Below are 15,942 nucleotides of genomic sequence, written 5' to 3'. Positions count from 1 at the left end.
AACACCAAATGCCTGTAACAGATGGTAAACGCGTGTAAACGCTGTAACCTTCTAAACGTAAATGCAGAAAAATGCAGCAAAATGCTGCTAAACGCAGTATGTAAACATGGCAAAACAGACGTTTTAAATGTCAGTTATCATCTGTCAAGTTAAATCATTCAGGAGAGGTTGTAAAAACATCTTGTTTACATGAAGCCTTATGCCGCGTACACATGACCGGACTTTTCGAGGGACTAGGTCCGACGGTCTTTCCGACGGACTTTCGGCAGAGTTCAGACGGACTTTCCGAATTAACGGACTTGGCCACACACAATCATACCAAAGTCCGACGGATTCGAACATGATGACGTACGACCGGACTAGAATAAGGAAGTTCATAGCCAGTAGCCAATAGCTGCCCTAACGTTGGTTTTTGTCCGTCGGACTAGCATACACCCCAACGGATTTCTCGGTTTTGGTGGAAAAATGTAAAACATGTTCTATTTCTAAAGTCCGCCGGATTTTTGGCAAGCAAAGGTCCGATAGAGCCCACACACGATCGACCTTTGCTGTCAAAAAGTCCAGTCGTGTGTACGCGGCATTAGGCTCCATGCACACTAGTGTTTTGTTAAGCTCCTACAAGCTGGTATTGGCATTTTTTCTGCTCTTATGCCGTGTACACATGATCAAAATTCCAGCCAGAAAAAGACCGATGAAAGCTTTTCATCAGAAAATGCGACCCTGTGTATGCTCCATCGGAATTTAGCTGTCCGAATTCCCGCCAGACAAAAATTGATAGCATGTTCTCAATTTTCCAGACGGAAAAACTTTCTATCATTAATTCCGATCGTGCGTATGCAATTCCGACACGCCAAAAATCACGCATGCTCAGATTCAACTACGAGACGGAAGCTAATGGCTACTGGCTATTGAACGTCCTATTTCTAGTCGCGTCGTATGTGTTGTACGTCACCGCGTTATAAATGATCAGAATTTGGTGTGACCGTGTGTAGGCAAGACAGCTTGAGCCAAATTCCGTCGGAATTCCGTTGTGAAAACCATCAAAGCTTTTTCCAACGAGAATTCCGATCATGTGTACTCGGCATAAGAAGCTAAATAGTGTTATCCTATGAGTCCATGCTCACTATTTTAGGCTATTAGCATTTTTTGAGCTTCAGCTTCTAGGAGTACATGTACACACTGTCTATCCTGAGTTAAAGATCTCAGGGTTTGGTAGGTGCAATGGAGGAGGTAATCAATAAAATTTATCAAAAAGAGAGAAAACAAAACAAAAGTCCATCAAGTCCAACCTATGTGTGTGTCAGTATTATATTGTATATCCCTGTATGTTGTGGACGTTCAGGTGCTTATCTAATCGTTTTTTGAAACGATTGGTGCTCCCTGCTGATACCACCGCCTGTGGAAGGGAACTCCACATCCTTGCCACTCTTACAGTAAAGAACCCTCTACGTAGTTTAAGGTTGAACCTCTTTTCTTCTAATTTTCCCTATTGTGGGGTCACCAGTACGGTATTTGTAAATTGAAATCATACCCCCTTTCAAGTGTCTCTTCTCCAGAGAGTATAAGTTCAGTACTCGAAACCTTTCCTCATAATTAATATCCTCCAGACCCTTTATTAGCTTTGTTGCCCTTCTTTTTACTCGCTCCATTTCCTGAGGACTGGTCTCCAGAAATGGACAGCATACGCTAGGTGTGGCCGGGCTAGAGTCTAGGTAGAGCGGGGGAGTTATCATTTTATCTCTGGAGTTGATCCCCTTTTTAATGCATGCCAATATTCTGTTTGCTTTGTTAACAGAGGCTTGGCATTGCATGCCATTGCTGAGCCTATCATCTACTAGGACCCTCAGATCCTTTTCCATCCTAGTTCCCCCTGGAGGTTCTCCCACCAGTGTATAGATTGCATTCATATTTTTGCCACCCAAATGCATTATTTTACATGTTTCTACATTAAACCTCATTTGCCATGTAGTTGCCCACCCCATTAATTTGTTCAGATCGTTTTGCAAGGTTTCCACATCCTGCGGAGAAGTTATTGCCCTGCTTAGCTTAGTATTGTCCACAAATACAGAGATTGAACTGTTTACCCAATCTTCCAGGTTGTTTATGAACAAATTAAATAGGATTGCTCCCAGCACAGAATTCTGGGGGACCACACTGAGTACTCCCCATTTATCACCACCATCTCTCACATTCACTTGTACATTATTCTTGATATATAGGCATACCCCTCCCCCTTTTTTACCCTCTCTATCCCTGCAATAAAGGGTGAACCCTTGAATGGTTGCCAGCCAATCATGAAAGCTGTTGAACCAGGTCTCTGTAATTCCCACAAAATCCAAATCCTCCTCGTACAACAGTATGTCTAGTTCACCCATGTTGTCGGCCAGGCTCCTGGCTTTGGTGAAAATGCGACATAGTTTAGACCAGTCGCATACTATCTTCTTATTGGGTGTTCCGAGATTGCAACTAGGACTTGTTACAATACTTACCTTGGGTTTATGTGCTTTAATCAACCTACCACTAATGCCCCCAATCCTACCCTCTTGAATATGTTCGGCACTGACTATTTCTACCTCTGCCCCCCCCCCCCCCATCGCCTAGTTTAAAACCCCCTTTAAGAACCCCTCTAACTTTTTGGCTATCTTTACTGCCAGCTGATCTACACCCGCCTCATTTAGGTGCAGTCTGTCCCTTCTATAGTACTAGTGACCGACTGAGAAGTCGGCCCAGTCCTCGGAACCCAAACCCCTTCTTACTACACCAGCTCCTCAGCCATTTGTTTACTTCCCTAATCTCCCCCTGCCTTTCTGGTGTGGCTCCTGAGAATACTTCCTTGGAGGTCCCTTTCCTTAATTTAGCTCCCAAGTCCATAAAATTGTTCTTTAGGACACTCCATCTGCCTCTGACTTTTCATTGGTGCCAACGTGCACCATGACAGCGGGACTTCCCCGGCCCCTCCCAGTAACCTGTTCACCAGATCCATGATGCGCCGAACCAACATACAGTTCAGAGCTTCAGGTTTTTGTTACAGATTGCCCTGTCTGTCTTTCTAAGAATTGAATCTCCTACCACCAGAATCTGTCTTTTCTTTCCCTTTGCTTCGCCCCTACTCTCACTGGAGGAGTTCTTCCCCTCATCTCCAGCAGCGCTGGTCTGTGACTGGTTTTACCAATATTACTCAATTGAGCATACTTATTGGGATGTTCCAGTCCTGGACTGGCCTCCCTGGCACTTCCCCCTCTACCCTTCCCGACTGTCACCCATCTACTCTTTTCTAGTGCCTGTACCTCTTTGTCTCCACCCACCTCTGTGCTGGCCCCTGTCTGCACCTGCCGGGTATGTTTATGGCTCTCCTTTAGTATTGAGGGTGTTCTCGGTGCTGACAGTTGCTATCCCAGATTCATAACCTGGGCTTTGAGGGAAACAATGTGCTTAAATTTTGCACAGCAGTTTTCACTCTTGATCAGATGATCAAGGAATGCATACATGCCGTAAAACGTACACCGAGTTGCATCTCCACACCCGCCGGGCATCATACCTACTAATTTAATGAGGATTGGGGATTATACCATGTCCAAATTACCTAACAACTAGCTTCCTAGTACTAATATTCAACAAGACAATACACAGGTACTCGCATAGGCACGTGCACTTGCAGACCCACGTGCACTCACAAACCAGTGTGCACTTGCAGACCCATGTGCACTCGCAGACCACATGCACACACAATACACAAGTACTAACGATCCACACACACTACTCAGACAACACTCAGGTACTCACAATACACAGGTACTACCTGACAATAATACTCAATACAGCCTGGGCAGGAAGGGGGTGAAAGTGCCCTGTACTGAGGTGGTTAAAGTGATTCCAAAGGAACATTTTTTATTTTTTTTAAATACCAAACATATTATACTTACCTGCTTAGTGCCCTCCTGCTGAGTGCCCCCATAGCAAGCCGCTTGTTATGGTGGCACTCACGCATGCACACTCCCGAGCTGACTCTGTGTGTCCATAGACATACAGAGAGCGGCTTAGCCCCGCCAATTGAAAGAAAATATTCTCCCATCATTTTTGCCATACACACAGCAACTTGCAGGCAATTTTTTGCACTTGCATTCAGTTTTTAAAACGTAAAAACATTGTAACAGGTCAAGGCATTCTACAGCTTACTCTTTAGATCATTTTACTATGTAAATAGATACTATTGGCAGTAGGTTGCATTCAACTATTTCTGAATTTTTTCAATGAAAAGCTGGTTGAAATTTCATGGAAATTGCCCTGAGATTGCCCTGCATGTAACAGAGCCCTGCTGCGTACATCACTTCCTTATGTGTACCACCAGTGTAGATGCCACACTTCCTTAAACACTGCCTTTGTTCATAGAAATATTATTACATTTCTAATTTCATTGCCAGCTGCTTGGCTTTATAACCTATTAAGCCTATGAAAATGATTTTACATTCCATTAATTAAAACAGTATATCACAGAAAGGGCCCCGTTGGAGTAAAGTGGTATAAAGTTCGGAAATATGTCTAAATCCTGGGATATACTCCATAATCTTTCCCACCTTCTCCAATGTCCCTTTCCCAGCTCAGCTGCTATCTGATATAAATCAGGAAACCTCAGCCTAAATCCAGGATAATGAAGTTTGGCAGCCCAGAATATTTGAGATTCTTCAAGAACCTACTTTTAATCCATACCGGACAGCCAGAATGATTAGCAAGTGTTTTTATTCTCTTGCAGATATTACCTTTAATACGATCCTTAAAATAAAAAACGGTATTATTCTCTATAACAGTTTTTTTTATTTTAGCACATACATTATGTAGCACTGACCCCCGAAGGACCGGCTGGTTTTGTTGGGCTTACTGTTACCTTCCTGACCTTGTGTACGTCTAGGGATTTCCCGAAGTAGATGGCCCAAAGAACTGCAGAGACTGACACTGAATCCACTTTTAGGATATTTATTTGACAAGTAGACAGAACAGTCTCTCAATGAAGGGTAGAGGGTTAGGTAGGAAGTTAAGGTACTCTTGGAACTGCAAAAGATAGGAAGTCTCTCACTATAGAAATCCAGAGAATTACTGCTCACAACTGGATTCTCACAGCTACCGGATAGACCTCCTCTCACTAGACCTAGCAGCCGATAGAGTGTTTGAATAAAGCAAAGCCTCTGCCACAGACTTGCATATAGAACACTTGAACAAAGTCTCTGCCACAAACTTGGATGTAACTGAAGGATGTAGATAAATTTAGGGTGCTATCATACGGTACCAGTATCTCGCGGCCGGTCCGGCGATACCGTATGAGTGTAGATTTGCTTGGTGTCTTTCAACTGAGCTACCAGGCTCTTTCTGAGAAGCCAGCCTTCAGTGTGGCCTTTTCCAGAAGAGTCCTCCCCTGGTTGCTTCTCCAGTTGCTGGGCCTCTCCACAGATGAGATGGCACCGGACCACCTTTGAATCCTCCTTCCAGTTACTTTGCCTCGGGCTAGCCAGACTCGGAACTGGATGGATCCGCACCCCAGGCCATGAGGGCCATGGGGGCTGGTCAGGAGGCCCAGGACCAAACAGATGAAAAGATCTTCTGGACCAGAACCCAGAAGCACGTGATCTGAGTACCTTAAATACCCTCTCCCAGAATGCACAACAAGATGACACTCCCACTGGGCTGGTTCCAAGAAAGAATGGCCCTCAATGCGCCTAGCTAAACTGTGTTCTCACACTTGCCAGTAGTAACAGCGCCACCTGTGGCCAAGCAGAACCCAGTGCAATTCCAGCTAGACTGGTACTGAAACCATAATTTTGTATAATTGACCCTAAAACCCAACTGTAGTTTTAGGAATTTTAAATAGAGAAAAACACATGTGCACCAGTGCATGCTCTTCAGGAGCCGGCGCTACATATATATATACACATATACAGATATACATACACATACACAGTATCTCACAAGAAGTGAACCCCTCATGTTTTTGTAAATATTTAATTATATCTTTTTATGTGACAACATTAAAGAAATGACACTTTGCCACACACACATATATATATATATATATATACACACACATACACACACACACACACATACATACATACATACATACATACATACATATATATATATATATATATATTGTACACACACTGAGAAAATTATAAATGCAACACTTTTGTGTTTGCCCCCATTTATCATGAGCTGAACTGAAAGATGTACACAGAAGGCCTATTTCTCTCAATTATTATTCACAAATCTGTCTAAATCTGTGTTAGTGAGCTCTTCTCCTTTGACGAGATATTCCATCCACATCAGGTGTGGTATATCAAGATGCTGATTAGACAGCATGTTTATAATTTTGCTCAGTGTGTATATATATATATATATATATATATATATATATATATATATATATATATATACACACACACACACACACACACACACACACACACACACACACACACACACACACACACACACACACACACAGTACATATTAGTAAAAGGAACACTGCCAGTCTCAAATGTTACCACTCAGTGCCCCACAACTCCACCATTCTAGTGTCAGTAGAAAAAAAAACTATAGAGAAAGAGTTGCAGCTTGGGACCGGGTGCTTGGTGTACATCTATGATGGGGCCTACTGCTAACAGTAAGTCCAGTCCTCTTATAGGGTGCTTTGCCTTTAAAGTTCTGGAAAACCTCCAAATAACTTTTACCACTAAAGCACACATTCATTATTGATATCTAAACACATTAGAGTAGGATCACATTTGATTAGGCACATAGTTTCATGTGGCTTCCACACACACTATATTGCCAAAAGTACTGGGACACCTGCAATGAAACAAAAAAAAGGTCACTCCAGGTGAGTGAGTCTTTGGTTAATCCCCACACACGCTAGTCAGGTGCTAGTGAAGTTTGCATGATGTAAAACATAAGGAAATTATTCTGGACAGCTGCAGTTCCAAAAATCTTTTTATTGAAGCTTCATATAACAAGTGGTTGACAGATGGAGCAGGAAACAAAGAAGTAGACGCGTTTTGCACAAATGTTGGCACTTAGTCATTACCTCTAGTATTGGGACGCCTGAATTTACACGCACATGAACTTTAATGGCATCCCAGTGTTAGTCCATAGGGTTCAATATTGAGTTGGCCCAACCTTTGCAACTATAAAGCCGCGTACACACGGGCGGACTGTCTGGCCTACTTAGTCCGCCGAAACACATTTCAGCGGACAGTCCGCTCGTGTGTGGGCTTCAGCGGACTTTTTCAGCGTGCAGTCTGGCGGACTAAGTATTTCGGAATTTCCGTAATACTGTCCGTCGGACTCGCATTTGGGCGGACAATCCGCCCGTGTGTGTGCCAGTCCGCCATACTTTTGAAATGAGCGGACTTTTCCCGCCCGGAGAAAAGTCTGCTATTTCGAGCGGGTATCCAGGTAGGCGGGGCCCGCGAAGGAGACGTCCGCCGCCTGGTATGGACTTAAAGGGGAACCCCAACACCGAAAAAAATCGGCGTGGGGGTCCCCCCCAAGTCCACAACAGATCCTTGTCCGAGCACGCTACCCGGCCGGCCAGGAAAGGGGGGCGAGTGAGCGCCCCCCCTCCTGAGCCGTACCAGGCCGCGTGCCCTCAACATGGGGGGGTGCCTTGGGGAAGGGGGGTCCGCGCGGCCCCCCCACCCCAAAGCACCTTGTCCCCATGTTGATGAGGACAAGGGCCTCTTCCCGACAACCCTGGCCGTTGGTTGTCGGGGTCTGCGGGCGGGGGGCTTATCGGAATCCGGGAGCCCCCTTTAATAAGGGGGCCCCCGTATACCGGCCCCCCACCCTATGTGAATGAGTATGGGGTACAATGTACCCCTACCCCTTGACCTGTAAAATAAAAGTACCAAAAAAAACACAACACACGAGATAAAATACTTTATTGCACAGCTCCGGGGGTCTTCCGTCTTCGGGGGTCTTCTCGCCGGACTCCTCCGCTATCTTCTTGTAGCTCTTTTGCTAGCGGAGGAGTCCGGCTTTCTTCCTCGCCGCCGGCCTCTTCTCCCGACTTCGGGGGTCTTGTCCCCCTCTTCGGTTCTTCTGCCGGGCCACCGCGCCTTCTTATAGCTCTTTTACAGGCGGTGGCCCGGTCTTCTGTCGGCCGGGTAGCGTGCTCGGACAAGGGTCTGTTGTGGACTTGGGGGGGACCCCCACGCCGATTTTTTTCGGCGTTGGGGTTCCCCTTTAAGTCCATTCCAGGCGGCGGGGTCAGCGATGTGTCCTTCGCGGGCCCCGCCTACCTGGAGACGCGCTCGAAATGAGCGGACTTTCCTCCGTGTGTGTGGGCGAGTCCGTTCATTTCAAAAGTAGGGCGGATAGTATGGCGGACTTAGTACGCCGTATTAGTCCGCTCAAAAAGTGCCGTGTGTGGGCAAGTCCGTTCATTCGAAAGTATGACGGACTGTGCGTCGGATTGTCTGACGGACTAAGTTGGCCAGACAGTCCGTTCCGTGTGTACGCGGCTTTACAGCTTCAACTTCATTCTGGGAAGGCTGTCCACAAGGTTTAAAGGGATTGTAAAGTGAATTTAAAAAAAATAACAAACATGTCATACTTACCTCCACTGTTCAGCTCGTTTTGCACAGAGTGGCCCCGAACCTGCTCTTCTGGGGTCCCTCGGCGGCTGTCTTGGCTTCCTCCCGCAGGCGCTTCTCACGTTCATGCGAGCTCCCTCGCATGGTGAGAAGCATCTGCGGGTGCTCTCCCGTGATACAGCCGGCGGCTATATCCGCTCACTGTATCCCACGGCCTGCCCCCGGCGCTCCGCGTCAGTGGATGTGATTGACAGCAGTGCGAGCAAGTGGCTGCGCTGCTTTCCATCCATCCACTCCAGCCAATCAGCGGCCAGGCTGAACGGTGGAAAGGACGTCGGGGGACGAGCGTGGGACTTTCGAGGGGTGAGGTAAGTAAAACGGGGGGGGGGGGCTGGGGGCACAGGCACTGTCAGATGTTTTTTCCCCTTAATGCATAGAATGCATTAAGGTGAAAAAACATTTACCTTTACAACCCCTTTAATTATAAGCTTTATAATCATTCTGGGAAGGCTGTATAAGGTTTATGAGTGTGTCTATGGGAATGTTTGATCATTTTTCCAGAAGCGCATTTGTGAGGTCAGGCACTTATGTTGGACCGGAAGGCCTGTCTCGCAGTCTCTGTTCTAATTCATCCCAAAGTTGTTCTATCGGGTTGAGGTGAGGACACTGTGCAGGCGAGTCAATTTCCTCCACCCCAAATTCATCCATCCATGTCTTTATGGACCTTGCTTTGTGCACTCGTCCAAATCATTTGGAGGGGGGATTATGGTGTGGGGATGTTTTTCAGGGGTAGCCATACATTGTACAATTTTCCTTTAGATTTACCAAAACCATCTAATATGAGGTCAAACCTAAACACTTTCAATTTGTATGCACTCAGGCAGGCCCTTGCACTACATAATTGAAGGTAAATCTAAATCTAAATTGAATAAGAAAATTGTATAATTTATGGCCAGCTTAAAAGTATGTAGACAACCGTCCAAATGACCATATTTTATGTTACCGTTAACAGGTGTATAAAATCAGCACATAACTGTGCAGGGCTGTGCCAGGGGCTGGTGCCGCCTGGGGAGATAATTTTTACCATTACGTCTTTGGTTATTAGAATGCTGGCAGCCAGGCTGTACAGGGTTTTTGGATACCGGACACAAGCAGCTGGGACACACAGCATCATTGGTTGTTGTGGTGCAGGTGGCTGTCTGCACCTTAAAAACTGATATCCCTGTGGTGCCCAGGGGCTTACCATACACAGAACTAAATATGCAGTTATGGTAGCAATTCCACTGTGGACACTACAGCTTGCTCTGCAGTTACAAAATAGCAGTTACACACTGCAGTTTGAATCACTAGTGGATTTCATATATTATAATCGATGCATTGTGGATATTTTTAATTTATTCGAGTGCTTTGTGTTTTTTTCACAAGCAGTACAGTACAGCAACAGTTTTTTTCTTTCTTTTGTGATAAAGGTTCAACATGAATAAATAAAAGCTGATCATTGTATGCAACCTTGTCAATGGTAAGTGGCTTGTCTCAACACTTTTAACTGATACATTTGAAAAACAACAGACTTAGGGCCGGTTCACACAGCGAGGCGCGGCGAGGCGTCTCCGACTTGCCTCGCCGCGACCTGCGGGGACCTCAGCGGCGACTTGCAGAGGACTTCTGTATAGAAGTCAACGCAAGTCGCCCCCGAAGTCGCCCAGAAGTAGTACAGGAACCTTTTTTCTGAGTCGGAGCGACTCGAGTCGCTCCTCTCAGAACGGTTCCATTGTACAGAACGGGGGCGACTTGCGGGAGCGAGGCGAGGCGAGCCGTGTCGCCTCGCATCGCCTCGCTGTGTGAACCGGCCCTTACTGGCCAAATAACTAGGCGAAAATATCATAATACTATGATAAATGTTTGCTTCTGGGTTTAACACCACTTTAATTACCGTAGTTTTAACATTTAATGCCCAGTAAGGTAATAAAGGTTATTTTAATATAGAAATAATATCATTCTGGATCACGGTGTGAAATTATCAGATTCTGCAGAAACAGTTGTGAAATGCAAAAAAAATGTGGTTAATAAGGGCCTATTTTCTGGCACAGAAGCAGAAGAACTGACCCAGAATAGCCATTTTAGGTCTATTCTACCCTTGAAAAAACACATTGCTCCACCTTTCCCATCAACCATGTCAAAATGGTGAGAGGCAAAATGTCTCTTGATTTTGCTCATCTCTACACAATTATGCCCTGTACACACGATAGGATTTTCCTACGGAAAACGTTTGATGGGACCTTGTAGTTGGAAATTCCGACCGTGTGTAGGCTCCATCACACATTTTCCATAGGAATTTCCTTCACACGAAATTTGAGAACTGGATCTCAAATCTTCCGACAACAAAATCCGTTGTCGGAAATGCCGATCGTCTGTACTCAATTCCGACCCACAAAGTACCATGCATGCTCAGAATCAAGCAGAAGAGCTGGCTATTGAACTTAATTTTTCTCGGCTCGTCATACGTGTTGTAGGTTACCGCGTTCTTGACGTTTGGAATTTCCAACCAAATTTGTGTGACCGTGTTTATGCAAGACAAGTTTGAGCCAACATTCGTCGGAAAAAATCCATGGATTTTGTTGTCGGAATGTCCGATCGTGTGTACCGGGCATTATACTTCTGATAACATGGGTTGGAAACTGGATAGTATAAAATTATCACAATAAAAATATAAACTCACCTTACAGCAAATATCTGATCCTCAACCTCCAGTGTTCCCAGTCTTTTATATACGGCATGCATGAAATGATCCCCTTGGTATGCTGTCCCCCTGCCATCTACTGATGCAACAATAATGTCCTCGGATCCTGAGAGATAGGTCCTCCAGCCAAATGAAAATGCAGCTGTTACTTCCTGGCTGCAGGGTCCTCCATACCTTAAAGATGTGTTAAAAATGAATTCCAGCTTGCATAATATGGTTTAAAACAATATAAAATAATTGTAAAACCAACACTTTGCACCATATATACATGATGAATACTGTTGATTGAATTGCACTGAAAGTAAATATAGGATGATTGACAACATCCTTTGCTATTATTATCTGTACCTTTGAATTCATTCAACTTTATGCCTCAGCAAAACTTGTTCCCGAATTATATAATTACAGATGGGCTAGTAATGATAATTTCTCTAGAGATTACCAAGATTAGTGAATTAGAAAAGGGAAGCCTTATTGTTCATCTTGAGCTGCCTAAATATCTACATGTGGAGAAATTGTAAACTCTACGAAGGCAGTGAAAGACAGTATGAAAACCGTCAGAATTTGGCTCCTTGGCTCCAGGATTTGGCTCCCTTATCTTTTATTGATCAAGAGGTTTAAAGTAGGGTTCAAGAAAACTTACTGAATTTACTAACTCATTTCACAATGGAGGCTTCACCGAAGAAGCAAATGTACCTATTGACAGATCCGGATGGATTGGGGTGCCGTACTGAAAACCACACATTGATTTTGCTTTCTACAAGCCATTGTTATGTTGCCATTATTTGAATTTCCTCAGCTATGCCCACCCATGAGCTACTGCAATGGTCACAATTTAACCAGTGGGTAGAAGGAGCTCTTGAAACTAGTTTTCATTTGTATACTGACAGTGGTGGGCCTGGGGTGGGCATCATATTAGAGAATATTAATATATAGATTACAGGTGGGAGGGCGTTAAATTGAGAATATGAATGGCAACCCAGGAGCTTGCAGCTTTAATGGCAGCTTCCTTTTTCTGTTCTAAAAAGTTCCTTATAAGCAAAGCTCTTATCATGCTGCTATATTGCAGTATAATATTTAAATGACATACACATAAATGAGGAGAGGGTATTTCTTTGACTTATCAAAGTATGGTGGAAGGGTCATCTTGTACCAGAATGCTGTAAAAAATAAAGATAGACAGTATTTTAGGTAGACAAACAGATCCAAATGTGTAATATGTTCATTTTTAGGGGAGGTAGCGCTATGGTGGCCATATATATATATATAAAACAATCCGATTGAGTGATCCTCCACAGAATCCAACAATGTGATCAAATCTATGAATTATCAGAAAGATACAGTATGGTGTCATTGATTGATTTTGAAAAGAAAACAACCAATTTCATAGAAAAGATCCAAATCATCCTGGATGGAAAAATCTGACTGTAGGAGAGTAGGCAGATCAATATGACTGTTAAATATATGACATATTGAACAATCTATTTGAACTTCCAATCATCTAGTCATACTTTTCTCAATCAATTGATAGTACTGTTGTGTATAAATCGTTCCATGTATGGCCACCATTAGACCCATAACTGTCTTTATTTTAATTTACAAAATTGAGCCTATTTACTATATGCCTTGCCTAACACAATAACAAAAATACCCTTTCTGTGTCTCTAGTTAAAGTTTATTAACACTATTGCACAGTCAACAGGGAAGGTGAACAATACAAATATAATAGAAAAAATATCATACTCATTCCATTCTTTTTAAAATTCCCAAATTTCTGTTCAGGCATTAGTATTGTTCGAAGTTGTTCTCCCAGTTTGCTGTTGTCTTCTAGCACCTTGAGTTCTAGAACACGATATATTGCAATAAGTGATATGTGAATAAGTGATAGTCCTCCTGCTACCTCTATAATTACAGATTTGATGTCTTTATTTACTACTTACACATTTTTTTCTTGCAAACGAGTACCCCTTAATCTTTTAAACCTTTAAAGGATGTTTCCAGATTCCAATAAACTATGGCTGTGGGAAAATCCTGTGGGGCCTCTCATCCTTAACATGGGGACAAGGTGCTTTCCCAGGGGGTTCATGTTGAGGGCATGTTACATAGTTAGTAAGGTTGACTAAAGACACCATTCCATCCAGGTCAACCTGCGTGAGTGTCTACAATTGACCCTATCCCTGTACATTGTGTCTCATTAAGATGCTCATCTATTATATCATCATTTATTTAAGGTACCCATATAGCGCCGTCAATTTACGCAGCACTCCACACAATTTACCAGACACATTCACATTGCACACCTACATCGGTCCCTACCCTCAAGGAGCCCACAATCCAAGGTCCCCAACTCACATTCATATACTAGGGCTAATTTTTGGACAGAAGCCAATTAACCTACCAGCATGTCTTTGGAGTGTGGGAGGAAACCGGAGTACCCAGATGAAATCCATGCAAGCACAGGGAGAACATGCAAACTCCAGGCAGGTATCATGGTTGGGATTTCAACCAGCGACCCCGGTGAAAATGGTATGGTTCTGTCAGGATATGGTATGTCTAGTATAGATTTTGGGAGGGGCAAATCTTTATTTTTTTTTCTTTGTAGGGGGGGTTCCCCTTGAAAGTCAAATCAGGCCCGAAGCATCTGGTATGGCGTTTAGAGGAAACCCCATACTTTTTTTTAGAGAACAGAAAACCTCTAGTAGTGGGATTTTTAAGGCAACAAAAATCAATATATTAAAAATTCATTTATTATTCAAAAAACTCATATATATATATATATATATATATATATATATATATATATATATATATATATATATATATATATATATATATATATATAATATACACACACACACATACATACATATATATATACACATATATAAACAATTCATGATTCATAGAAAATTCATAGAAACATCCAATACACAATTCTAAATGTTAAATTAGTAGTTCTACCGTTTGAACATAATGGGGAATATATCTGCCATTTGATTTTCATTTGCATAAGTCTTTTTGTATTAAAAGCTTTATTGTATATGAAATATGATGTATTTGGGAAATTTCCTAATACCATATGCACTAAATGAATTCTTTTTGATCTATCTTAGATAGTGGCACAAAATCCCTGATGAAGATTGTATTGATAATTAATATCGAAACATGTTGGATTAACCGCGTTTTTGTCCATCACCAACAGCTGTTCTGGGGGTCCCTGGATCTTATAGCGGATAGTATTACTTTCTTAAATGTTTTTAACATTTAGAATTGTGTATTGGACGTTTCTATGAATTTTCTATGAATAATTTTTTTGTATAATAAATTAATTTTTAATATATTGATTTTTGTTGCCTTAAAAATCCCACTACTAGAGGTTTTCTATTCTCTATCTATACAAGGGATGATGGCAACCACATGCCCAACGACATGATTTACTCTTTTTTCACCCCAAACTTTTTTTGCTTTTTTTGAGTTGAGCTGAGTCCTCCTTGACATCCATACCATACTAGCCCAATGGCTACTTATGTTTGATAAACATGCCTCAAACCAAATCCAAGTATGTTTGGCTCATCCCTAGCTGATAGAAGGACAGGAGGTACGGATACATCAAGATAACAGTAAAAATCTGACTAGAGATCTAATCCTTCCCCACTATCCAAAAGCAGAAAAAAGCTTTTGGCTTGACATACAGTACACTTTAAGTTCCCGCAATTACTGGCAGACAACTCTAAAGGCACTATCGACATATACAAAATATACGAAATATACAAATAACTGAAGGAACCAGTTCTATATACAGTATACAGGATATGAACTTGCTACGTTTTAAATCCACAGCAGAACCTCTATGATAATTACAAAGGAGACATCTGCCGGCCATATTGTGAAATTACACAACACAATAATGTTTGCTGGTCTATAACACTGGGGTATACTTAAAAATGTTATGGAAAGATTACAACAGATATACAGATTTCAAGCAGTGGCTGCAGAAGGTAAATGTGTCTACATTAAATACAATATACACGAGAAAGAGTTTTATCTCAGAGGTTTAGTAAGGCCACAGTCTCCCCTTTCCCTCCCTTAGGCTGGCCATAGATGAGTAAATGTTTTCTCCTTTAACCAGCAGTTTGAACAAAAAAAAACTGGCCTAATTCCCGCAATCCACACATATGAGGCGGGTGGGGGTATGTCATTGTATTCTGACAGTGGGGAGAATATCAGAATACATAGATCGGTGATGCAGTTGCTAGCGTGCAGTGCTGATTGAGCGGCAGGGCGGTTGAACAGACGTTGAATAACCACAGTGGCCATACATGGATTGAAATTTGCCCGGTTCAGCAGAGACCTGCTGAATTTTGATCCATGCATGGCCACTGTGGTTGTTTTGCCCATTCTATAAGAGTTCCAAATATGAGGACATTTTCTCCCTCTGGGTTTATACCAAACAATTTAAGATAATCTAATGGATAGACTCAAGCATTGCATGAATCTATTCATGGCCGCCGCTGCCACCCCCTATTCAGGCATCCGGACCCTTTTCGGACGCCGGGCACCTGAATTACAGTGTCGGGGTTTTTTTTTTGAACACCTGATCAGAGCCATAGGCTCTA

General features: G+C 42.9%; 1 protein-coding gene across 1 annotated transcript in view; it reads right to left on the bottom strand.

The window, feature by feature from the left end:
- LOC143923750 (prolyl endopeptidase FAP-like) overlaps positions 1 to 15,942 on the bottom strand; it is a 166,299-nt gene that overhangs the window by 52,175 nt on the left and 98,182 nt on the right. Inside the window, exons 18-20 of the mRNA XM_077447579.1 lie at positions 13,070 to 13,168; positions 12,417 to 12,486; positions 11,306 to 11,500 (exon numbers count right to left, since the gene is read on the bottom strand). Of these exons, the coding sequence (XP_077303705.1) occupies positions 11,306 to 11,500; positions 12,417 to 12,486; positions 13,070 to 13,168 (364 nt within the window). The remainder of the gene's footprint in view (positions 1 to 11,305; positions 11,501 to 12,416; positions 12,487 to 13,069; positions 13,169 to 15,942) is intronic.

The sequence above is a fragment of the Lithobates pipiens genome, unplaced genomic scaffold, assembly GCF_037356315.1.
Source record: "Lithobates pipiens isolate NorthernLeopardFrog02 unplaced genomic scaffold, aLitPip1_a1.2 Scaffold_22, whole genome shotgun sequence".
Taxonomy (NCBI): Eukaryota; Metazoa; Chordata; class Amphibia; order Anura; family Ranidae; genus Lithobates; species Lithobates pipiens.
Note: the sequence above shows the minus strand (reverse complement) of the source record. Positions and strands in the feature narration are given on the sequence as shown.